The 24763-nt window shown below is 43.6% G+C and overlaps 1 protein-coding gene across 1 annotated transcript in view; it reads right to left on the bottom strand.

Annotated features, from left to right (window-relative positions):
* FAM184B (family with sequence similarity 184 member B) overlaps window positions 1–24763 on the bottom strand; it is a 179895-nt gene that overhangs the window by 111863 nt on the left and 43269 nt on the right. The window contains exons 2-3 of the mRNA XM_012555189.2: window positions 3851–4609; window positions 2717–2852 (exon numbers count right to left, since the gene is read on the bottom strand). Of these exons, the coding sequence (XP_012410643.1) occupies window positions 2717–2852; window positions 3851–4609 (895 nt within the window). The remainder of the gene's footprint in view (window positions 1–2716; window positions 2853–3850; window positions 4610–24763) is intronic.

The following is a 24763-nucleotide window of genomic DNA, read 5'->3' as shown; positions in this document are numbered from 1 at the left end:
GTGATTCCTGTCAGAACAGTCAGAGGTGGCAGTAGCCAAACACCATCTAGTTCTTCTTCCGTAAGTTAAAAAAAAAAAAGCTTTCTTTTTCACTTATGGAAAGCATAATCAAAATCGTTCCAATGGATGGTTAATGGTGACAGTTGAACAACATGATGAACATAATTAATGTCTCTGAACTGTACATGTGAAGATTATAGAAATGGCAAATATTTTGTCAACTATGTATTTGCCACAATTAAAAAAAGTTCCAACCACCATGAAGATGGTGCAGGATGGGGCAATGTTTTGTTCTGTTATACACAAGGTCACCGTGAACTGGAGCCAACTCGACAGCATCTAACAGCAAGAATTAAAAAAAAAAAAAAAATAGAGCATGGCCCCCAATATATGTAAATTCAAGATAGGAATTTACAGGATTAGATAAAAAAATAAATGTAACTTTAATTGCTAATTTTTTTCTTCCCCTAATCCCTGACAAGGAGCCCTGGTAGTGTCGTGGTTAACTGCTCGGCTGCTAACCAAAGGGTCGGCGTTCGAACCTACCAGCCACTCTGTGGGAGGAAGATGTGGCAGTCTGCTTCTATAAAGATTTACAGCCTTGGAAACCCTATGGGGGCAGTTCTACTCTGTTCTATAGGGTCGCTCTGAGTTGGAATCGACTGAACGGCAACGGGTTTGGTTTGGTTTTAGAATCCCTGACATAATCATGCACTATTTTCAAGACACTGCTCTACATCCTCATCTTCTGGTTCCATCTCAAATCTCTCCTACTCTGCAGCGTGACTTCCTCTGTTCTGGACACTCTATTCCCCTGCTGTCTGGGTCATGCCATGGCCTATAATGTAACTGTTCTATAAGATTGTCAAAGTCAGTTCCCACGTGTTGTGCCTTTGTTGTATCTCCCACAGTGTCAAGCTAGTCAGACTGTAGGTATTAAAAAAATTTGTTTGTTTTGACTGGGAACATACAATAGTGTCCTAAGCACAATTCTGGAGTCCCCTGGGTGGTGCAAATAGCTAATGTGCTCAGCTACTAACTGAATGGCTGGAGGTTCGAGCCCACCCAGAAGTATTTTGTAAGAAAGGCTTGATGACCTACTTCCAAAAATTCAGCCACTGACAACCCTATGGAACACAGTTCTACTCTGACACACATTGGGTCCTTGTGAGTGGGCATCAAGGACCAAGACTAGCTTACCACATATCTCTTGCTCCTAGCCCCAAGCCTGGCACATAGTAGGTGTAGCAGATCTTGCTTAGTGAAAGGCTCTTTGGAGTCAGATATTCTTACACCCAAATGCCAGCTCTCCAACCAACCAGGCATCTGACCCTGACTCTGTTACTTAATCTATCTCAGCCTTGTTTCTTCATCTATAATGTGCGATACTGACAATACTCATCCCACAATATTTTTAGGAAGATTTAATTATGTGATTATGTGAAATCATGTTCAAGTATAAAGAGTTGTCTGAATGTAGCAGAAGAGCTCATGCTGAGAAGTTCAGGCACAGTGGTGAGCTTGTGAGGAAATATTTGGGGGTAAGGGATCCTTCTGAATCACACCATTTGTTATGAATTGAATAGTGTTACCCTCAAGATACTGTTGGAATACTAACTCCTATTATCTGTGGAAACCATGCTCGGGTCAGGTGCACCTTAGTCCTCAAAGTGGCATCTTCGGCAATGAATCAGGAAGACCAACGAAGAACCGATATATTTGAATTATGGTGTTAGTGAAGACTGTTGAATATACCATGGACTTCCACAGGAACGAACAAATCTGTCTTGGAAGAAGTACAACCAGAATGCTCCTTAGAAGTGAAGATGGTGAGACTTTGCCTCACTTACTTTGGATATGTGAACAGCAGGGACCGGCCCCTGGAGAAGGACATCATGCTTGGTAAAGTACAGGGTCAGCTAAAAAGAGGAAGACCCTCAATGAGATGGGTTGACACAGTGGCTGCAACAATGGGCTCAAGCATAACAACGACTGTAAGGATGGCACAGGACCAGGCAATGTTTCGTTCTGTTGTACGTACGGTCGCTATGCGTTGGAACTGACTCGACGGCACCTAACAACAACGTACCTGTGGATATAACTCCACTGGGGAATAGAGTTTTCTTTGTTATGTTAGTGAGAAAATATCAGTGTAGGGTGTGTCTTAAGTCAATCACTTCTGAGATATAAACGAGCAGATTAGGCAGAGAAACAAGGATGCAGGAACGGGGAAATCGATGCCAGGTAGAGATCTCCAAGGAATGCCGAGAGAAGCTGAGACCAGGATTTTCTCCCAGAGAGGACAGAGAGACCTCCCCTAGAGCCGGCACCCTGAATTCGACTTCTAGCCTCTTAAACTGTGGGATAATACATTAATGTTTGTTAAAGTCACCCACTTCTGGTATTTCAGTTATAGCAGGACTAAGAAACTAAGACACCATTAGATGACCAGCCTACACCAGCTCTACGTGAGACCATTCTAGGTGTTAGCTTACCTGGGCCCTGCAGGGATTGGGCTCACCAATCATGTGGGTCCAGACCACACAGCCCTGCCCTGCCACTCTGCCCCCTTAACAGTCTCAAGGACAGGGCAATGGTTTGTTCTATTATACACAAGTTCACCATGAATCAGAGACAACTTGAAGGCATCTAACAACAAGTAAAAACCTGGGCGTTCACCTCCCATCTTTAAGGAAATTGTTACAAGGCATCTCACCAGTTTTCTGTGACATGTGACATTCCTGCAGCATCAGTCTGTCCTTGGCAACAGCGAGCTTCTCCCCAAGCTTTTTGGCCGTGCTTTTCAACTCTGAGTTCTCCTGGCGAGCCTCCCTGAGCTGCACATCCAGGTCCTAAACAGACAGGGGGGGGGTCTCATTTCTTATTCCTCTGGTTAGAGCTTTGTATAGCGACATCCTAGTGCACAAGGCATTAACAAATTCTGTAAGGTGGGCAAGTGTACAGCCTAAGCCCCTGCTCTCTGGAATTCAGCTGCTCAGAGTTCATCAAATCCCCGCTCATCTTCGGACTGGCTGTGTGGCCCTGAGCAATGTTTAATCTTTCTGTGGCTGGATTAAATGAGATAAAGAGTCTGGCACAGAAAAAAATGCCCAAGGACTATCAGGAATATTAGCAGCTGTTATTTTGAAAGACGGGGTCCTGTGGGTCTGTGGGGCTCATGTAACCAACTCAGACCATGATCTGGTTCTCCACTGAACACAAGTCCTAAGGATCATAGCGCAGGCAAGGTGTTGTCCTGAAATGAACAGGGGCTTTAGAATTAGGCTGACCTGAGTTCAAAAACTGATTCTGCCCCTTTTTAGCTGGGTGCTCAGTTAGGAGTAGGGTGGTGCAAATGGTTAAGCACTCAGCTGCTAACAGAAGGGTAGGCAGTTTGAGTCTACCCAGAGGCACCCCAGAAGAAAGGCCTGGCGATCTACTTCTGAAAAATCAGCCATTGAAAACCCTACAGAGCATAGTTCTACTTTGACACACATGGGGTCACCATCAGTTGAAGTTGACTCAATGGCAATTGGTTACTGGTCAATTAGGCCAGTCCTTAAGTCTCCCAATTTCAGTCTTGTCTTCTCAACTGTAAACTCCAAGTCTCTAAGTTCTTTGAGGTCAGGGACTAACCTACCACATTTATCTCCTGTCCATAGTCCCAGGCCTGACTATGGGCAGGTGTTCACTAAATATTTGCTGAATGAATGTAGTTGAATCCTATGGAGATAATAATGCCCACTTCAGAAGAAGTCAGGTGTCTAGCATAGTGCCTAGGACACAGTAGGTGTTCAAAAACAGGGGCCATATTATCCGATTTGAAAGTCAGGAAGGAATCGTGCTTTACCTGGATCCTTTCCTTCAGCTTCTGGGCGTACTTCTTTAGGTCACTTATCTTTCGGCCCCTGTGCTCCAGATCCCCTTCCAGCTTCCTGACCTGGGCCTGCAGGGCTGACTCCTGTACCTGGAAGTTCTTGCGGAGGTCCATCTCCTTCTCCTGCCACTGCCACAGGGCCTCGCTCACCGACTGCTGCATGGCCTGCTGGATGGCCTCGTTCTCCCGCTCGTATGTGGCCTGCAGCTCCTCGGCCTTGCGGGCGTAGTCCTTGCTCAGCTGCTGGTTCTCCACACGCAGCCGCTCCACCTCCTGCAATACCTCCTGCATCTCAGGGCCACGGCCCTGGCCTGGCTCTACCTTGGTGTCTGGGCTCTCCTGGGGAGGCCTGCCCAACTGGGGTGCCTCATGGCTCATCAGGTGCCGAAGCCTCTTCTCATAGTCAGCCTTGAGCTCCAGCATCTCCTTGGACATGGTCAGGACTTGCTCGGCGTGCTCCGCCTCCACCCTCAGCTCTCTCTCTCTGGTCTCCAGCCTGCAGGTGGCTGACTCGGCCAGAGCCTCCTGCGTTAGCTTCTTCTGCAGCTCCAGGGCGCTTTCCAGGGTCTGAATGCGCTGCAAAAGGGCGTCTTCCTCTGTTCGGCTCTGCTCCTGCAGGAGGCTGGCTTTGGTCTCTGCCACTGCATTCTGGAGCTCCTCCTGGTGGGCCTCCCGCAGCGCCTCCATGCTGGCCTCAGCCTCATCCTGGCGGGTGTTCAGGGTGTAGATCACCTGCAGGAAAATCAAGAGAGCCCAGTCAGTGCAAGGAGTGTGGGTGTGTGTCAGGGGCTTCCCAGTGGTGGAGTCTTATAGGTTGAGGGCTGTTATTGGTCCCCACAAACAACATCTGAAAGGAGGATTTGTGTGAAACTGATTAGAACATATTCCTAGAAAAAAACACTAAGGAAGCAAAGAAGTGGTTCAGGGAAGCAAAACAAGGGGGTAATATTGCTCAGATCCACAGAGTAGCTTTGACTGAATTCCATAGGTGGCCTCTTGTGTCAAATGAGAATCCAGTGAAGGGTTTCAATGTAGAGAAGTGATGTGATCTAATTTATTCAAAAGGACACTTTCTCAAAAGAATACTAGCAAATTGTATCCAGCAATACGTAAAAAAGATTATACACCATGACCAAGTGGGATTTATCCCAGGAATGCAAAGTTGGTTTAACATTCGAAAATCAATTAAGGTAATATACCACGTCGATAGACTAAAGGACAAATGCCACATAATCATGTATCAATGGATGCAGAAAAATCTTTCGATAAAATTCGATACCTCTTCATTATAAAAACACTCAACAAACTAGAAATAGAAGGGAACTTCCTCAAACTAATAAAGGGCATCTTTAAAAACCCACAGCTAACATCACACTTAATGGTGAAAGACTGAATGCTTTCCTTATAAGATCAGCAACAAGACAAAGGATATCTGCTCTTGCCACTTCTATTCAACACTGACTAGAGATTCTAGCCAGGGCAATTAGTAAGAAAATGAAATAAGATTTCATTTCAAGATTTTCAAATGAAATCTGGCATCCAGATTAGAAAGGAAGAAATAAAGCTACCTCTATTCACAAATGACATGATGTTGTATATAGTAAATCGTAAGGAATCCATCTGCTACTTTTCAGTGCAGTGCTGCAGGCAGAAGCCAGATTGCTGTGGTTAAAGAGGAAACAGAGGGTGGGGAAGAGGAGATGATGAATGTGTGCCTCTCTTCCCCAAAATCACTGGTGAAAGCAGGAGGGATGGAGTGGTTAGCTGGCTAGACGGACAAAGAGAGCCAAAGTCATTGGGGAGGAGGGAGAAAACCAGATATGTAAAAGAATGGTATAACTCAAGATAAATTGCTTTTATTTGGAATAACTGCAGAAAGGTATAAGGAATTTCACCTTCTCTACAAAGCTTCCCTTAGCTTCCCACAGATAACAGAAACTTATCACATTCGCCTTCCCAGTGGATCATTTGGCTATTATGGCCTTTTTCATGTCACACTATGGACATTCAAGTGCTAGGTGTCAAACTTCATCAGAATAGGCACCTTGGCTTAGACATATTGTAGCTCCCCAAGCACCTAGCATGGTACTTGGCCTGATGCAGACTCTCAGTGTGTTTACTCTTAGATTGAAGTAGGAGTCTGTAAGGGGTAATGTGAGACTGAAGTAATGGGATTCCAGAAAGGAGAACAGCAGGAGTAAAGGCCGTGAGGTGGGAACACTCATGAGGCAAACAAGTGTAACAATTAAGAGACAAGATTTTGAAGTCCACGTTGATTGAATTCAGATACTAGCCCTGCTATCTGATAAGTGAGTGACCCTCAGCATTCTATATAATCTTGCTGGGCCTCAGTTTACTATTTGTACAATGAGGAGAAAAACGTTTTCTGTTTTTATAAGGTTGTTGAAGGAGTAAATGCGATAATGCATATAAGGCATGTAGTAGCATGGTGTTTGGCCTGGCTAGGCTTGGCTCATGATGACAGTTGGCTCTTCCCATTATGGTTGTCCATGGGGCACTTGAAGTCTGACAGGGATTTTTGTGGAAATGGCATTCCTTGTAAGGAAGGCAATGTGGTAGGACTGATGGATCTGGGGTCTTCTAGAATGAGACAGATCTAGATTTAGTCCTACCTAAGACTGCTGGTGTATCCCAGTATCTGTTCTCTCCTTCTTCCTTAGAAATAGAATCTCCAATTTTTCCTTAAGCACAGTTTTAGTTACCTAGTGCTGCCATGACAAAAAATACCACAAGTGGGTGGCTTTAAAGAACTGAAATTTATTTTCTCACAGTTCTGGAGGCTAAAAGTCACATCAGGGTCTTGGCCAAGTTGACTCCTTTTGTGGGCTTCTTTCTTAGTTTCTGGAGCCCTGGTGGCACGGTGGTTAAGAGATACGGCTGCTAACCAAAAGGTCAGCAGTTCGAATCCACCAGCCACTAACTGGAAACTCTATGGAGAAGTTCTACTCTGTCCTATAGGGTTGCTATGAGCTGGAATCCACTCAATGGCAACGGGTCTGGTTTTTTTTTGGTTTTACTAGTTTCTGGGGTCTGTCAGCTATCCTTGGTGTTCCTCTGCTTAAAGACAGGTCCTCACATGGTGTCTATCTTCCCTCTGTGTATGTGTCTGTGTCTATTCTGCTCTTTATGTAAGACATCACTCAGAGTGATTAGGTTTAGGACCCACCCTACTCTGGTATAACCTCATTAACATAACAAAAGAAAACTCCTATTTCCAAGCAGGGTCATATTTACAGGTAAGGAGCAGGACTTTCACATATCTGTTGGGGGGACACAATTTCATCAATAACAGGTACACAGCCACATTTCCCAGACTTCCTTCCAGCTTAGAGTGGTCATGTGACTGTTTTGGCCAGTAGGCTATAAGGAGCAGTGTCATTACTTCTTCCAGGATGAGTCTTCTTTTCTAGAGCAGCCATCTTGGACCATGAAGTAGATGTCATGGGCTAAAGATGGCAGAACAATGAGGTAAGAAGAGCCAGGGTTCCTGACACAGTGGGAAGCCATGCCAGCCCTGGACTGATTCCAGTTGGGTTTCATTCATGTGAGTGAGAAATAAGCTTCTACCTTAAGGCACTTCTATTTAGGTTATCTATCACTCACAGACAAACCTATTCCTACCTCTGACTCTCATCTTTATCAAACTGCTCAAGTAACATCACTTCTCTGAGTCTCAGTTTTCTTACCTGTAAAATGGAGGTAACCCAAATAGACCTCATAGGTTTTTTGTGAGGATAAAATAAGATTATATCTGTTAATTACCTGGCACATAGTAAAAGCAAGTGCCGTTGAGTTGACTCTGACTCATGGCGACCTAATATGTGTCAGAGTAGAACTGTGCTCATAGGGTTTTCAATGGCTGATTTTTCTGAAGTAGATCACCAGGGTATCCTTCCAAGGTGCCTGTGGGTAGACTTGAACCTCCAACCTTTCAGTTAGCAGTCAACTAACTGAAATAATTCAGTTAACTTAATGCACCACCTAGGGACTCCTGGCACACAGTAGGTACTCATTAAATGTTCCTTCCTTCTCTCCTGTCACTCCATCCCCTCAAAAGGAAACATCCTTTGTCTTAAGAGATAATCTCTTCTCCTCTCTCAATTTTTAAGCAGACCCATCTTTCTTCTGACCTTGGCCCCTCACAGGTCACCTGGCAACCCTCTCCTGCCCCCGCTTGCTTTCTTGCACTCAACACCTACTAAAATGAAACATCAAGGCAACTGGCCGAAGCCTCATGTATAGATCCACCCCTCACAAAGAGGCTGACTTCAGAATCCATCAAGGAGCATGAATAATTCAGCAGCCAAGAGAAATACTGAGCAAGTCCGTCAGTCTTCCCAAGGGCTTTTGAAATCACTGCTAATGGCTTGATTTCAGAGAAAATTTCAGCAGCCGGCCTGTTAGGATCTGAGAGGTCGAGCATTGTAGGTTTAACAAGTTATCATGAATGGCTTATGAACATCAGATCCATCAAGTCTGGTGACAGGAGTCCAAAGTGAAATGGAAAAGCAAAAAAGGAAATAATATTTGTTGAGTGCCCAGAGTATAACATCCGCTGGGCCAGGTAATTTACCTTATGTTTCTTCAATTAATCTTCTGACAATTCTACAAAATGGGTATTGTTATCCCTGTTTTACAGATGAGGAAACTAATATTGGATGGGGTTAACTTAAAACATGGGGACAGTGGTGGTTCAGTGGTGGATTTCTCGCCTTCCATATAGGAGACTAAGGAGCCCTGGTGGCGCAATGTTTAAGCACTCAGCTGCTAACTGAAAAGTCGGTGGTTTGAACCCACCAGCTCTGTGGGAGAAAAGACCTGGTGATCTTCACCTGTAAGGATTACAGCCCAGGAAACCCAATGAGTCAGTTCTATTCTGTCATATAGGGTCACTATGATTTGGAATAGACTCAATGGCACAAAACAATGACATGCAGGAGATTAGAGTTCAATTCCCAGCCAATGCACCTCATGTTCAGTCACCACTCATCTGTCAGTGGAGGCTTGAGTGTTGCCACAATACTGAACAGGTTTTAGCAGAGCTTCCAGCCTAAGACAGACTAGGAAGAAAAGCCAGGCAATCTACTTCCGAAAAGTCAGCCAATGAAAACCCCATGGATCACAACTGTCATGGGGTTGCCATGAGCCGGGGGCCAACTCCATAGCAGCTAACAACAACTTAAAATGTAGTGGAGATGTGGTATGGCCCTTAAAAGGAGACTTACGAGTCTGCCAACCTGGGCCCACATCCTAGCTTTACCTCCTTCTAGCTCTGTGTCCTTGAAACTCTCCAAGTCACTGAACTGCTCTGAGTCTCAGTGAGCTCATCTATGACATGGAGAGAGCAATATCTACTGCATAGACTTGTCTGCAGATTAAATGACATAATGAACCTAAAACCTTAGCAGCAATGCAAGAAATGTTATGCTGTTATTATTACTATTGTTAATATTATTATCAAAAGTCATTGAGCCAAGAAGTGATGGAGCTGGGATTTGCACCCAAACCCCTCTGGTCCAAAGTTAAAAGTCATAGAAAAAACCTTGTTGAGAATCAAGCTGATAACATTCATCCATTCAAAATTCTTTTAGCATTTACTATGTGCCAGGCATGGTGTTAGGCACTGGGAATGCAGAACAAAATAGACCCTTCTTTTGAGGGGTAATAACCAGGATAGTGAAAGGACACAACCCTGACACACACCTTTACTGACTTTAAAACATGCAGTATCCCCTTGTTCTGTTCAAATGACTGGTCTCAGTCTATGTACAGGTTCCTCATGAGCACCATTAAGTGTTCTGGAATTCCCATTCTTCGCAATGTTATCCACAATTTGTTATGATACACACAGTCAAATGCCTTCGCATAGTCAATAAAACACAGGTAAACATCTTTCTGGTATTCTCTGCTTTCAGCCAGGATTCATCCGACATCAGCAATGATATCCTTGGTTCCACATCCTCTTCTGAATCTGGTTTGAATTTCTGGCGGCTCCCTGCTGATGTATTGTTGCAACAGCTTTTGAATATCTTCAGCAATATTTTACTTGTGTGTGATAGTAATGATATTGTTCGATAATTCCCACATTCTGTTGGATCATCTTTCTTTGGAATAGGTACAAATATGGATCTCTTCTCCTTGGTTGGCCAGGTAGCTGTCTTTCAAATTTCCTGGCATAGACGAGTGAGCACTTCCAGCACTGCACCTGTTTGTTGAAACATCTCTGTTAGTATTCTGTCAATTCCTGGAGACTTGTTTTTCGCCAATGCCTTCAGTGCAGCTTGGACCTCTTCCTTCAGTACCATTGGTTCTTGATCATACGCTACCTCCTGAAATGACTGAATGTCAACCAATTCTTGTTGTGACTCTGTGTATTCCTGCCATCTTCTTCTGATGCTTCCTGTGTCCTTTAGCATTTTCCCAGTAGAATCCTTCAATATTGCAACTCGAGGCTTGATTTTTTTTCTTCAGTTCTTTCAGCTTAAGAAATGCCAAGTGTGTTCTTCCCTTTTGGTTTTCTATCTCCATGTCCCATGTCCCCCATTTCTCTGTACCTGTGACAAAATGGATTTCAGAAGACTCTGAAACTTGTTCTTGAATGTAGAGTAATGTCTTAGTCATCTAGTGCTGCTATAACAGAAATACCACAAGTGAATGGCTTTAACAAAGAGAAGTCTATTTTCTCACAGTCCAGTAGGCTACAAATCCAAATTCAGGGCATCAGCTCCAGGGGAACGCTTTCTCTGTGGCTCTGGAGGAAGGTCTGTGTCATCAATCTTCCCCTGGTCTGGGAGCTTCTCTGCCCAGGAACCTCAAGTCCAAAGGACGCACCTTGCTCCCAGCACCGCTTTCTTGGTGGTATGAGGTTCCCATGTGTCTCTGCTTGCTTCTCTCTTTTATATTTAAAAACAGACTGGCTTAAGACACTATTTAATCTTGTAGACCTCATCAGTATAACTGCGGCTAATCCATTTTATTACATCATGGTGAAAGAGTTTACAACACATAAGGAAATCACATCAGATTACAGAATGGTACACAGTCATACAATACTGGGAATCATGACCCAGCCAAGTTGACAGATATTTTTGGGGGACACAATCTAATCCATGAAAAGTAGCTAAAACAAAAAGAAGAAATGATGAACTAAAAGAGCTGAATAGAAGATTTCAAAGGGCAGCTTGAGAAGACAAAGTAAAGTATTATAATAAAATGTGAAAAGACCCATAAAGATTACAGCCTAGGATACCCTACAGGACACTTCTACTCTGTTATATAGGGTCCCTATGAGTTGGAATCAACTCAACAGCACACAACAACATTATTTGTCTACAATTTTTCCTTCCCTCCCCTTCCTTGCCGTGGCCTATCCACAATGTGGCTGGCTGGCATTTACTTTTCTTCCCCATTGATGCTGGCCTTGGCTGTGTGACTTGCTTCTACCAGTGGAATGTGAGTGGATTTGTTGTGAGCAGAGGCTTTAAAGGCATTATGTGTTTTGGCTTGCCCTCTTGTGCTTCTACCACCTGCCATGAAAAGAGCACACCCAGGGTAGCACTGGCTCCAGAAGTAGAGACATGTGGAGAAGGATGGAACCCATCCCAAATCCTGGAGTTAGTCTAGTCCAGCCAAGCCCAGCTGAGAGCAGCCGATCAGCAGCTGACCTGGGCATGAAGTAAATCACTGTTGTTACAGGACACTGAGATTTTCAGGGTTGTCTGTTATACAGAATTTTTCCAGGAAAGTCTGACTAATACACAAAAGGGGAGACAGAAGTAAACCAATTAGTACATACAGAGGTATCTGAAGTGCTTTATTGTAAGTCTGAAGAGGCACAGAGAAAGAAAGGCATAAATTCTAGTAATTCTCCCCTTTCTCTCCTGCATCATCATGAGTGGGTCTCTCCCATCAGCACAGAAATGTGTTGTATAATTTTTACCCTTAACCAAAAACCTTATTTTGATCCCATGTCCTCCATTTCTCTGTACCCCTTTATAGAAAATGCCTCATATATGTTGTTTATACCCATTGTCACTAATTTCTCATCTCCTGGACTCTCTGGAACCCTCTCCAATCAGGCTTTCACTCCAAGGAAAAGTGGTAGAATTCTCGCCTTCCATGTGAGAGCTCTGGATTTGATTCCCAGCCAATGCACCTCATCTGTAGTCACCACCCTCTATTAGTGGAGGCTTGCATATTGCTATGATCCTGAACAGGTTTCAGTGGAGCTTCCAGACTAAGATGAATTAGGAAGAAGGGCCTGGTCATCTACTTCTGAAAAATTAGTCAATGAAAACCCTACGGATCACAACAGACCAATCCACAACTGATCATGCAGATGGTGCAGGACCGGGTGGGGTTTCCTTCCACTGTGCATGGGGTCACCATGAGTCAGAGGCCAACAGATGGCAAGTAACAACAATAACAACTTATCCACCAAAACAGTCCATCGAGATAAGTAATGACTTCCATATTGCTAGAACAAATGACCAATTCTCAGTCTTCATCTGTTCAGCTTAGCAGCATCTGGTATAAGAAATCACTTCCTCCTCCTTGAAACACTATCTTCACTAAGCTTTCAGAATACAACATCCTGCTACTTCACTATCCTACTTGAGAATGTTCATTCTCATATTCTTGGCTAGTCCTTTTCATCTCCCAATCCTTCAAAAAGAGTCCCTCAGAGCTTATGCCTAAACCATTTTCTCTTCTCTATCTTCATACATTCCCTTGGAGATCTCATCCAATCTCAAGATATTATGCATGATCTTTTGCTAATGACTCTAAGTTGATATGTCCAGGCTGAACTTGTCACTTCAACTTCAGACCCATGTATCCTGCTGCCTACCCAATATCTCCACTTCGATATCTAACAGGCACCTCAAATTAAATTCCAGATTTTTTCTTCAAAACCTGCTCTCCCAATATTGTCCATCTGAATTTATGACAATAAGCGCATAGGTCAAAAATTTTGGAGTCATCTCCATCTCTGATCTGTCTCTCACATCCCACATTCATTCCACCAGCCAATCTTGAATGTAGCCACTTTCTCCATCCCATACTGCCCTAACCTGAGCCATGACCACCTCTCGCCTGGACCACTTGGCCCTTGCTTCTACTAGGGTTCTTCATTTTCCACATTCTGCTGCTAGGGGCTTTAGACCCTGACAGACAAATGGGTTTATACTTCGGGGAACTGTGGTTTATGTTCCATGCAGCAGCTTTTCTCACAAGATTCAGCCTCTCTGGCATTACGGGGAATAAAACCCCCTCCATCGTAAGTTTTGGAACGGTGGCCCTGGCTGCAGAGTGGAGTTTGGATGAGATGGGGGCCGGGGGAGGGCTGCAAGAGGCAGGAGAACCAGTTAGGGGAGAGACAAAGGCTGGAGTTAGAGCAGAGGAAAGGGGAAGAGTCGTGGAACCAAGAACCATCAAGGAGGGAGAATTACAGAGCCAGTGACTGGCTGGGTGTGGGGTAGGGGAGGAACAGTCCAGAGAATTATCCAGCTTGAGTGACTAAGGGGATGGCCACGCCACCCCTACTCTGAAGCACAGCATTCTGGGACACCATAATATTGAAAGTCCATCGTCTCTGTTGCTTGCACAGAGATGAGCCTCACCTTTCCTGGCACCAAGTCAGAAGGGAGGACTAACTGAATCTCAACCACTGCAAGTAGGAAGCCCTGTATTTGGGTGCTGTCACCTCTTCCTTTATGGAAATGGCTTGGAACAGGCACTGAACAAGGCTGGGCTCTGTCAAACGAATGGGCTTGGGATGGATTTCTAGAAGGAGTTCAAGACGTTAATTAACATCTCATCACTACCCCTCAGAGAGCTGTTGCTAGTGCCTAGCTGCACGTAACACCAAGCTGGGAAGCGTAAGCTTCTGATTAACGGAAGCCCAACCGTGTCCCAAACTAATTTAGACGGAGGCTTAGCTGAAACGTAAGGGCAGTTTCTCCGGAAGACTCTTAATTAGAGAATGAAGCATTGGTGGTTCAGTGGTAGAATTCTTGCCTTCCATGTGGGAGACTCAGGTTCAATTCCTGGCCAATGTATCCCATGCACAGCCACCACCTGCCTGTCACTGGAGGCTTGCATGTTGCTATGATGCTTGTCTTAGACTGGATTCTCTAGAGAAGCAAAACCAGTAAAGCATATAAATATAGATAGAGAGAGATTTATATCAAGGAAATAGCTCACGTAATTGTACAGGCTAAAACGTCCCAAGTCCACAGATCAGGATAGAGGCCTCTCCCAATTCACGGAGCCACAGAAGCTGGTAAACCCAAGGCTGGCGGGTCAGAGAGGGGCTCTCACTTACAGGATGTGAAGGTCAGTCAATTCCAAGATCAGCAGACAAGACCACGAGGTTTCTCCTGATTCACGTAGCTGCAGGGGCTGGCGAACCCAAGGTCAGCACGTGAGGGAACCGGGCTCTTGCTTGCAGGCTGAGAAGTTCGACGAATTCCAAGGTCAACAGTTAAGTTGCTAGCTCAAGTCCCAAGAACCGGAGGTGAGACAACAAGAGGCAGCTGCTGAGTCTGGAACAAGCCAAAAACTTGGCAAGGCGAGCAGGCAGAAAGTAACCAGTGGAAGGCAAAGAGATGAAACTGAGGCGGCAGTGAGCTGCCATAGGCCCCGCTCTGCCAGTACCACTCAGCAGATTTTACCATGGGGGTGATCACAACATTATACAACTGCTAAAACACTGAGAATAATGGCCTAGGCAAGTTGACATATGCTCTTAACCATCACAATGCTGAACAGGTTTCAGGGGAGCTTCCAGACTAAGATGAACTAGGAAGAAAGGCCTGGTGATCTACTTCTGAAAATCAGCCAATGAAAACTCTATGGATCACAATGGTCCTGTCTGCAACCGATTATGGGGCTGGTGTAGGAGACCACTGTGAATCAGGCTGACTCGATGGCAACTAACAACAACCAGTCTTTACTGGCTTAATTCAACACTCACACACGGATGGACAAAGGCCTGCCTTCCTTCTGAGGAGTTTTCACAGGATGCATAAGCTGTGGGACCTGCAAAGGGACCATCTTGTCTATTTCAAATCTTGAATGGCTTGCCTAGAGCTTTTTGGAAAGCAAAGACTAAGGATCATTCCCTTGGTTGGCCAACTGGGTCAACAGATATGCATATTTGTTAGTATTATTCTTTTATGAATAAAAACAATAAATCTTAAATATTTGTAAAGGGAAGTAATCTAGCATGAACATGAAAACCTACAACCATACATACCAAGAAAACTCTGTGAACTCAAAAGCATAAATAGTAGGTCTTCAAGTTTACCCATTTGGATCAGGAATTTAAAAATTTAACTTCTGAAAGCAGACTTAGTGTTCAAGCTGTAGGCATGTGTATCATTTTTTCATATACATGATATGACAATGAGTGCTAATGTTATTTTTTTACAGCAATTTCCAGTTCACAAAGCAGCTTTATAAGGTAAGCCCCATGGCATGAAAGATAAATATATTAAATGCTCATTCTAAATGAATTTTGATTCTCTCCACTGTTCTCTGGGGGGCAGGGGAGAATCTCTTTAAACATTTGCAATGCATTTATTGCACCCTCTGCAAAATCCTCAGATAAACAATATGTTTCAAACTAAATATTCTTGCCCAAACAACACCTTGTTGTTGTTAGATGCTGCTGAGTCAGTTCCAACTCAGCAATCCCATGCACAACAGAATGAAACACTGCCCAGTCCTGGGCCATCCTCACGATCGTTGCTATGTTTGAGCCCACTGTTGCAGCCTTAACAAACGCAAAGATCCATTTATGATACTCAGGTCACCTTTGCAAACTGTCTTCCCAGCCATGGCTGAAATTCTGTGCTCTGAGTATAGGGCTCTGAGTACAGCAGCAGGGAGTTCTACCAAATACATGGTCTGATTCTCAATTCATGAGTAATGGGGTGGATGTTGCTCACTTTACCTGTCATAGGATACCAGAAATGGAAAGGCCACACTGGGTCAAGTTCACAGGCCCACCCAGCTTCTGTCTCTGGCTCTGCTTTCCTCTGAGTTGGCTTCATTCTTCACCAAGCTCTTGGCAAGGGAGCCACAGGCAGCTTCGAGATTATATTTTACCAGCTGCTTGTTGTTGTTAGTTGCCCTGGAGTTGGCTCTGACTCATGGTGACCTTGTGTATAACAACAAAACACTACCTGGTTCTGTACCATCTTTCTGTTTCTTGGTGTGTCGGGTCTATTGTTGCTTCTGTAGTGCTTTCCAACTTGTGTGTGTGTGGGGGAGGGGCTTATCTTCCAGCACAAATCAGACATTATTCTGTGTGATGCACAGGGTTTTTACTGGCTAATTTTCAGAAGTAGATCACCAGGCCTTTCTTCCTAGCCTGTCTTAGTCTGGAAGCTCTGCTGAAACCAGTCTACCATGGGTGACTCTGCTGGTATTTGAAATGGTATAGCTTCCAGCATCACAGTAACACACAAACTCCCACAATATGACAAACTGATAAATGGGTTTACCAGCTCCCCAAAAAGAGAGCTCCTTTTGGTCAACAGTTCCAACAAAACTCTCAAAGGTGACTCTATTCTCTTGAACCCTGTGGCTAATGGGATAGAATATGTTGACTGGCTAATTTCAGCTCATGTGGAATCCAGAGAAATGGGGTTGGCCCTGCCTGAACAACATGGACTACAGATTGAGGAGAGGTACCCAGCCAGTATCTCAAAGGAAACTAGAATTCTGTTTAGAGAAGAATGGATGCTATGTTAGCAAGAAGAGCAGATGTCATCCATTGTTGGTGGGAATGCAAAATGGTACAGCTGCTGTACAAAAACAATTTGGCGGTTCCTCAAAAAGTTGAACATAGAACTACCATATGACCCGGCAATCTCAATCCTAGGTATATACCCAGAAGAAGTAAAAGCAGGAAGGCAAACAGAAACCTGTACACTAATGTTCACTGCAGCACTTTTCACAATAGCCCAAAGGTGGAAACAAAATGTCATCAACAGATGAATGAATAACAAAATGTAGTCTATACACTCAATGGAATATTGCTCAGCTGTGAAGAGAAATGAAGTCCTGATACATGCCACAACATGGATGAACCTCGAAAACATTATGCTGAGTTAATAAGTCAGTTGCAAAAGGATAAATACCGATGATCTCATTTATACGAAATAAGCAAATATAAAGAAACCAAAAATTATTAATGGTTACCAGGGGTGGGAAGGAGAGGGGAAGAGGGAGTTTATGCTTAGGGGCACTGAGTTTATGTTAATGGGGGTGGAATGATTTGGAAAAGGACAGTGACAATGGTTGTGCAACATGAAGACTGTAATCAGATGTTACTGAACTATACGTGTAGAAACTGTTGAATTGGTGAATGTTTTCTTGTGCTTATTTTCACCACAATTAAAAAAAAAAAAGGAGAATAAAAGAACAGCAAATGTCCAGTACAGTGGACCTTCCTGACACCTCCAATTTCCAACTGAGCACCAACTTCACAACTGGAGGAGACAGATAAAAGGAGTAGGACTTGGCGTCTGCCCTCACAGAGAAAACAAGAAGCACAGGTGCACACACAGAGGCGACACGTTCGGTGGAAAGATGGTGCAGGTTGAGGCGTTGTGGAGTGTTGGAGGAAGCAAAAGGCCAGCCGACCAGAGACTTGAGTTTAAGGCCCAATTCTGCGCTCACAAGAAGTGTGATCTGAGGCAAGTCCCTCCATCTCTCTAAGAAAACTAAGCTTCCTTCCCTCATATATTAAATGATTGAATGAGACTGACATTTCCCAAAGTGAATGGGCGTGAAAAAGGGATTCCATGCTCAAATAAGCTTGGGGAGTGTTTGGGCAGCTCTGTTATAAAGAGGTTTGTTTAACTGCCTTAGTTTCCTGAGGCTTCCATAACAAATTACTACAAACTGGTGGCTTAAAACAAGGAGCCCTAGTAACACTTGGTAGCTAACCGAAACGGCGGCTGTTCAAACCCACTAGCTCGGCACGAGTGGGAATCAACTCAGTGACAATGGGTGTTTTTCTAATCGGTGGCTTAAAAACCAGAGAAGTTTATTTTCTCACAGTTCTGGAGGGTAGAAGTCTGAAATGAAGGTGTCAGCAGGGCCGCACTCCCTCTGGAGGCTCTAGGGGAGGATCCTTCCTTGCCTCTTGCAGCTCCTTTGGCTATTAGCATTCCTCATGGCTGCATCACTCCAATCTGTGCCTCCATCTTCAAATGACCTTCTCCCCTCTGTCGCAAATCTCCCTCTGCCTTTCTCTTAGAAGGACACTTGTCATTTGGATTTAGGGCTCACCCAGGATGATCTCACCTTGAGATCCTTAACTTAATTACATCTGCAGAGATCCTATTGCCAAATATGGTCACATTTCATCGTTCCAGGTGGTCATATCTTTTTGGGGAGCTACCATTCAACCCACTATAGTCTGTAGCCCAGCAGTTGGCTATTGAATTATTTTTTCTTAAACAATTACTAGCAATTTAATAATAACAACTATTAATAATTTAAAAGCTTTTCTGGAGAATATTAAAAACATCAAACAATGTGCACTGAGGAAAATTGAAAAATTAGCTGGGGTATTTCTTGAATGTTCCAATTCCAAAAACGGCACATTATACAATGGACACTGGGGATGCTGTGGACTTTCATCATTAATCCAGACAACCAGCAGAGTCTCCTCAAGGGGCAGAGGATCACACCCTCATTCTCGGTGCTGACTTGGGCAACATTCAAGAGGGAGAACTGCTGATGTAAGACTCGAGGAAGAAGCTCAACATGTTAGCAGTACTAGTCATCTCTGGGTGGTGAGATGACAGGGAATTTTAACTTTTTAAAAAATTTTACTGTTTTGCATTTTCTAACCTCCTACAACGTACATATTACTCGGTCAATTAATGGTCAAAGAGGAAGAAAAAATTTAAATATTTTTAAAAACCCAAAAACCACTCCAACCAATTAACCATGTAGTTTTTCTATGTCCAATGTTGTGTTTGATTAAAAGGAAAGTGTTTCACATCAATGGTAACATTTACGGCTTCTTCCTTAGACCCCTGTCACTGTCATTAGCATTCTTTTTTTTCCCCAAAGACAAAAGCACATATAGAGATGAAAAAGAAACCACTCTCATTGAACCTTTCATTTTCCCTCATTGCTCCCTATCTCAGTTCATGTGCTCTGGCTCCTGAGAGGATGCTGAACATGCAAAACCACGGGGCATAGCAAACACTACGCTCAATCACTCTGCAGATGACGTGCGGCCAGAATAAATGCAAAGGCAGTAGGTCTCTTTGGGGACATACCGGTATACCCATGCACACTACAAAACTCATCCTGTGTCAAAGAGATGTAAAGAGAACCCCGGAGCACTGGATTAAGGATGGGTGATTGTTCACGTTGGGCTTCCAAAATCTGCGATGCTCGGCAAGCCATTTTTTAAACGGCATAAATAGATGACAATGATGATAGTGATGATGACACTGATAATATTGCTAATAATTATAATAGCAACTAATGTTTCTTCACCTTTTTTTTAAATTGTAGTGAAAATATACATACCAAAACATTCACCAATACCTCAACTTCCAAGTTTACAATTCAATGACATTGATTACATTTTTCATGTTGTGCCACCATTATCACTATCCTTTTCCAAAATAGTACACCATCATTAACATACACTTAATGCCCCCTACACAAAAACCTCCCTTTATCCCCCTCCCTCCCACATCAGGTAATTACTAATAACCTTTGGTTTCTATGTTGTTGTTGTTAGGTGCTGTCAAGTCGGTTTCCACTCACAGCGAACCTAGTTACAACAGAATGAAACACTGCCCAGTCCTGCACCATTCTCACAATCATTGTTATGCTTGAGCCCATTGTTGCAGCCACTGTGTCAATCTATCTCGTTGAGGGTCTTCCTCTTTTTCACTGATCCTCTACTAAGCATGATGTCCTTCTGCAGGGATGAATCCCTCCTGATACCATGTCCAAACCATGTGAGACGTAATCTTACCATCTTTCCTTCTAAGGAGCATTCTGGTTGTACTTCTTCCAAGACAGATTTGTTTATTCTTCTGGGAGTCCATGGTATATTCATTATTCTTTGCCACCACCACAATTCAAAGGCATCAGTTCTTCTTCGGTCTTCCTTATTCATCATCCAGCTTTCGCATGCATATGAAGCAATTGAAAACACCATGGGTTGGCTCAGGCACACCTTAGTCTTCAAGGGGACATCTTTGCTTTTCAACACTTTAAACAGGTCTTTTGCAGCAGATTTACCCAAATGCAATGCGTCATTTGATTTCTTGACTGCAGCTTCCATGGGTGTTGATTGTGGATCAAAGTAAAATGAAATCCTTGACAACTTCAATCTTTTCTCCGTTTATCATGATGTTGCTTATTGGTCCAGTTGTGAGGATTTCTGTTTTCTTTAAGTTGAGATGTAATCCATATTGAAGGCTGTGGTCTTTGATCTTCATCAGTAAGTGCTTCAAGTCCTCTTCACTTTCAGCAGGCAAGGCTGTGTCATCTGCATATCACAGGTTGTTAATGAGTCTTCCTCCAATCCTGAGGCCCCATTCTTCTTCAGAGTCCAGCTTCTCAGATTATTTGCTCAGCATACAGATTGAATAGGTATGGTGAAAGGATACAACCCTGACACACACCTTTCTTGACTTTAAACCACACAGTATCTCCTCATTCAATTCAAATGACTGCCTCTTGATCTATGTACAGGTTCCTCATAAGCATAATTAAGTGTTTTGGAATTCCCATTCTTTGCAATGTTATCCATAAATTGTTAGGATCCACACAGTCAAATGCCTTTGCATAGTCAATAAAACACAAGTAAACATCTTTCTGGTATTCTCTGCTTTCAGCTAGGATCCATCTGACATCAGCAATGATATCCCTGGTTCCATGTCCTCTTCTGAATCTGGCTTGGATTTCTGGCAGTTTCCTGTCAATATACTGATGCGGCCGCTTTTGAATGATCTTCAGCAAAATTTTACTTGGGTATGATATTAATGATTGGCTTCTATATATTTACTTATTTCATATATGTGAGATCATATAGTATTTGTCTTTCTGCCATTGACTCATTTTGCTCAGCATAATGTTTTCAAGGTTCATTCAAGTTGTGGCATGCATCAGGACTTCATTTCTCTTTGTAGCTGAGTAGTATTCCATTGTATGTATATACCACATTTTGTTTATCTATTCATCTGTTAATGGACATTATGGTTGTTTCTACCCTTTGGCTATTGCGAAAAGGGCTAGAATAAAGCAATTAACACTTTTTGAGGGTTTACAAGGTGCCAGACACTGAGGTAACTGCTTTATACACAATCTCCCATCTGATCTTCACAACAATCCCAGGAGGGAAATCTCAGTATTGCCCCAATTTACAGACAGACAAACCAAGGCCTCATTTGCATGTGGAAGCTGGACAATGAATAAGGAAGGCTGAAGAAGAATTGATGCCTTTGAATTATGGTGTTGGCAAAGAATATTGAATATACCATGGACTGCTAGAAGAATAAACAAATCTGTCTTGGAAGAAGTACAGCCAGAATGCTCCTTAGAAGGGAGGATGGTGAGACTTCACCCCACATACTTTGGACATGTTATCAGGAGGGACCAGTCTCTGGAGAAAGACATCATGCCTGGTAAAGTAGAGGATCACTGTAGAAGAGGAAGACCCTCTACGAGATGGACTGACACGGTGGCTGCAACAATGGGTTTAAGCATAAAAACAATTGTGAGGATGGCACAGGACTGGGCAGTGTTTCATTCTGTTGTACGTAGGGTTGCTATGAGATGGCACCGAACAACAAGAAGCCAAGGCATTGATTGGTTGGAGAATGTGCCCGAGGTTATGTGGCTGGAAAGCAAGCAAACCAGACTCTGTTCTGACCTCAGAGGTTTGTTCTTAATCACTGTGCAATAAACATATATTTATTTAAAGAAATTAAGAGTGCCACTATGTGAAGAAGCCTCCAAACGGTCATGATCGTAAGTAAAAGTGAATCCTAATCATGTGTCTGGTAGAGTGCAGGCTAAGCTACTATAACAAAGTCTCCCTCAAATGCAGAAGATTAAATAAGATAGGAATTTATTTTTCTCTTTCTCTTAACAGTATCCCAAGGCGTGTGGTCAGAAGTGGGTGGAAGGCTCTGGTTAGTGACCATTCAGCTCTGACACCCTCAACCTGAAGCCTCTGTATCTGGACCCAAGGCTGCTGCTGTGGTTGTCACTGTTCCTATCCAGTAGGAAAAGAAAATAGAGAAGGTGCAGGTTGGAAACGACCTGGAAGGGGTATCATCACTTCTGCTCACCTCCCATTGTTATGAACGTAATTCCATGGCCACACACAGCCACAAGGGAGGCTGGGAAATGCAGTCTTTGGCTGGGCTCCCACGGGCACAAACACAGATGGTCTATTGTTGTTGTTCACTGCCATTAAGTCAGCCCCTGACACATGGTGACCCCATGCACAAGGAACAAAATGCTGCCAGGTCCTGTGCCATCCCCGTGATCATTTGCAGATCAGGCCATTGTGATCCACTGGGTTTTCATCGGCTGATTTTCAGAAGTAGATTGCCAGGCCTTTCTTCCTAGTCCATATTAATCTGGAAGCTCTGCTGAAACCTGATCAGCATCATAGCAACACATAAGCTTCCAATGACAGACGGGTGGTGGCTACGCATGAGATGAACGGGCTAGGAATTAAACTCGGGTCTCCTGCAAGAATTCTACCACTGAACCTAGATGGTCTACTACTAAAAGGATGAAGGAACAGTAGACACTTGGGGACAGGTAGGCTATCCCCTCCCCCACCTTAGAAAATTAAAGCTAGAGCTTGCCCTTTAACACATCTACACCAGTTGTGTTATGACAAAGAATCTGAGGCTCAGAGAGATTAAGCAATTGCTATAACATCTCTCAGAGCTGAGACTAGAGCCTGTCCCCTGATGTGTAGTCCAATATTCTTTTTCTCTTCCTAACTTGAGTCTTCAGATTAAATTGAAACCATCAAATTTCTAAGTTATGCCAAATGAACACAATGACCTTAAAAAAAAAAGATACCTCATTGTAACACTGCTCACATGTTAAACATACATTCAAAAAGAGCCAATAAATGTCAAAAAGAAAGATGAATATATTCATACAATTTTAAGATTGGAAGGAAGTTATCACCAAGACTAGCTTCTTCATTTTATGACTAAGGCAACTTGGGCTCAAGGAGGCTATTGATTTCTGTACAATCCCACAGTTGTGTGAACGAGCCATGACTGGAACCTTTATCTCTTGGTTTTCAGGGCTCCACCCACTGAATCTTAAAATCCTTCAGAGAAGGATAAAGGGCCTCAGAACATAGTGCAACCCTAAAGTTGGAGCTCATGACACCCCAAGAAACCTTGTATCTCCTTGGGTGTTATCTACAGAAGCTGGTACTCTGATCTGGCTCACATTCAGAAACCAGCCAGTTTCAATTCAACAACCTCCACTTACAGAAGTCCTACTCTGCATCAAGTACTGTGCTAAGGGGGTGGCAGATGCACAGATACAGAAGCCAAGGTCCCTGACCCCAAAAGCTTACAATTTAGGGACAAATACATAAAAACAATTAGCCACGAACCCATTGTGGTGACTCCATGTGTGGCAGGTAGGACTGTGCTCCATAGCGTTTTCAAGGCTGAGTTAGAATCGACTTGACAGCAATGAGTTTGGACCTTTTGGAAGTAGATTGCCAGGCCTTTCATGTGAGACGCCTCTAGGTGGGTTTGAACCACCAAACTTTCAGTTAGCAGTCATGCACTTACTCATTTGTGCCACCCAGGAACTCCGAACACAAACTGGCATAACAACCAGATAAAGAGTGGTATATTTTTCATTTATTTTCCCAGAAAACATAATCTCTCCACACTCCTTCTGTACCAGACCCTGACCCCTGAGCAAGGGGTGAGTAGATATCCTAGACTGGGCTGATGATAGGACTCCATCCCTCTGACCAAAGTGATTGGCACAGGGTGAGCATGTGAGCCAAGCCAGGCCAAGCAGAGCACTTCCCAGGGGTTTCTTTCAATGGAATGGGAGAAAAAGTCTCTTGTCTGTTGGGTCTGAGGGTTGTAAGGATGTGAATTCAAAGTTACTTCTGGCTTTGGTTTCCTAAAGATAGGAAAACACCTCCTATCTTTATTAGGAAAGAATGATCCCGACACACAAACTGATGCAGAGATATTAGGGGGAAGAGAGCATTGAAAGAGACACCAGGGATCGTCCATTAAAAAGGAACCAAACCCGTTGCCGTTGAGTCGATTCCGACTCATAGCAACCCTACAGGACAGAGTAGAACTGCCCCACAGGGTTTCCAAAACTGTAATGTTCATGAAAGCAGACTGCCACATATTCCTCCCACAGAGTGGCTGGGTTAGAACAGCCGACCTTTCGGTTAGCAGCTGAATGCTTAACCACTGCACCACCAGGGCTCCTCTGCATCTTCCATACCAACTTGTTTAACTTGTTTACCTTTGAACTTCTTTATGTAAGAGAAGAATAAAATTTCTTTAAGCTGCTATTATTTGGGGGCTTTCTTTCATATGCAGCCAAACCTAATGCTAAGTAATAAAAAGTCTCTTTGCCTTGCTCGCTGTTGTGTCTCCTGTACCTTGCACAATGACTGGCACAAAATAAATCAGAAAATCAAACTCTGTGTCGTTGAGTAGATTCCAACTCATAGCGACCCTATAGGACAGAGTAGAACTGTCCCATAGGGTTGCCAAGGAGCAGCTAGTGCATTTGAACTGCTGACCTTTTGGTTAGCAGCCAAGCTCTTAACCACTGTGCCACCAG

The sequence above is a fragment of the Trichechus manatus genome, unplaced genomic scaffold (assembly GCF_000243295.1).
Source record: "Trichechus manatus latirostris isolate Lorelei unplaced genomic scaffold, TriManLat1.0 scaffold00034, whole genome shotgun sequence".
NCBI classification, from domain to species: Eukaryota; Metazoa; Chordata; class Mammalia; order Sirenia; family Trichechidae; genus Trichechus; species Trichechus manatus.
The sequence above is the reverse complement of the archived record's forward strand: the minus strand, read 5'-3'. Positions and strand labels throughout refer to the sequence as shown.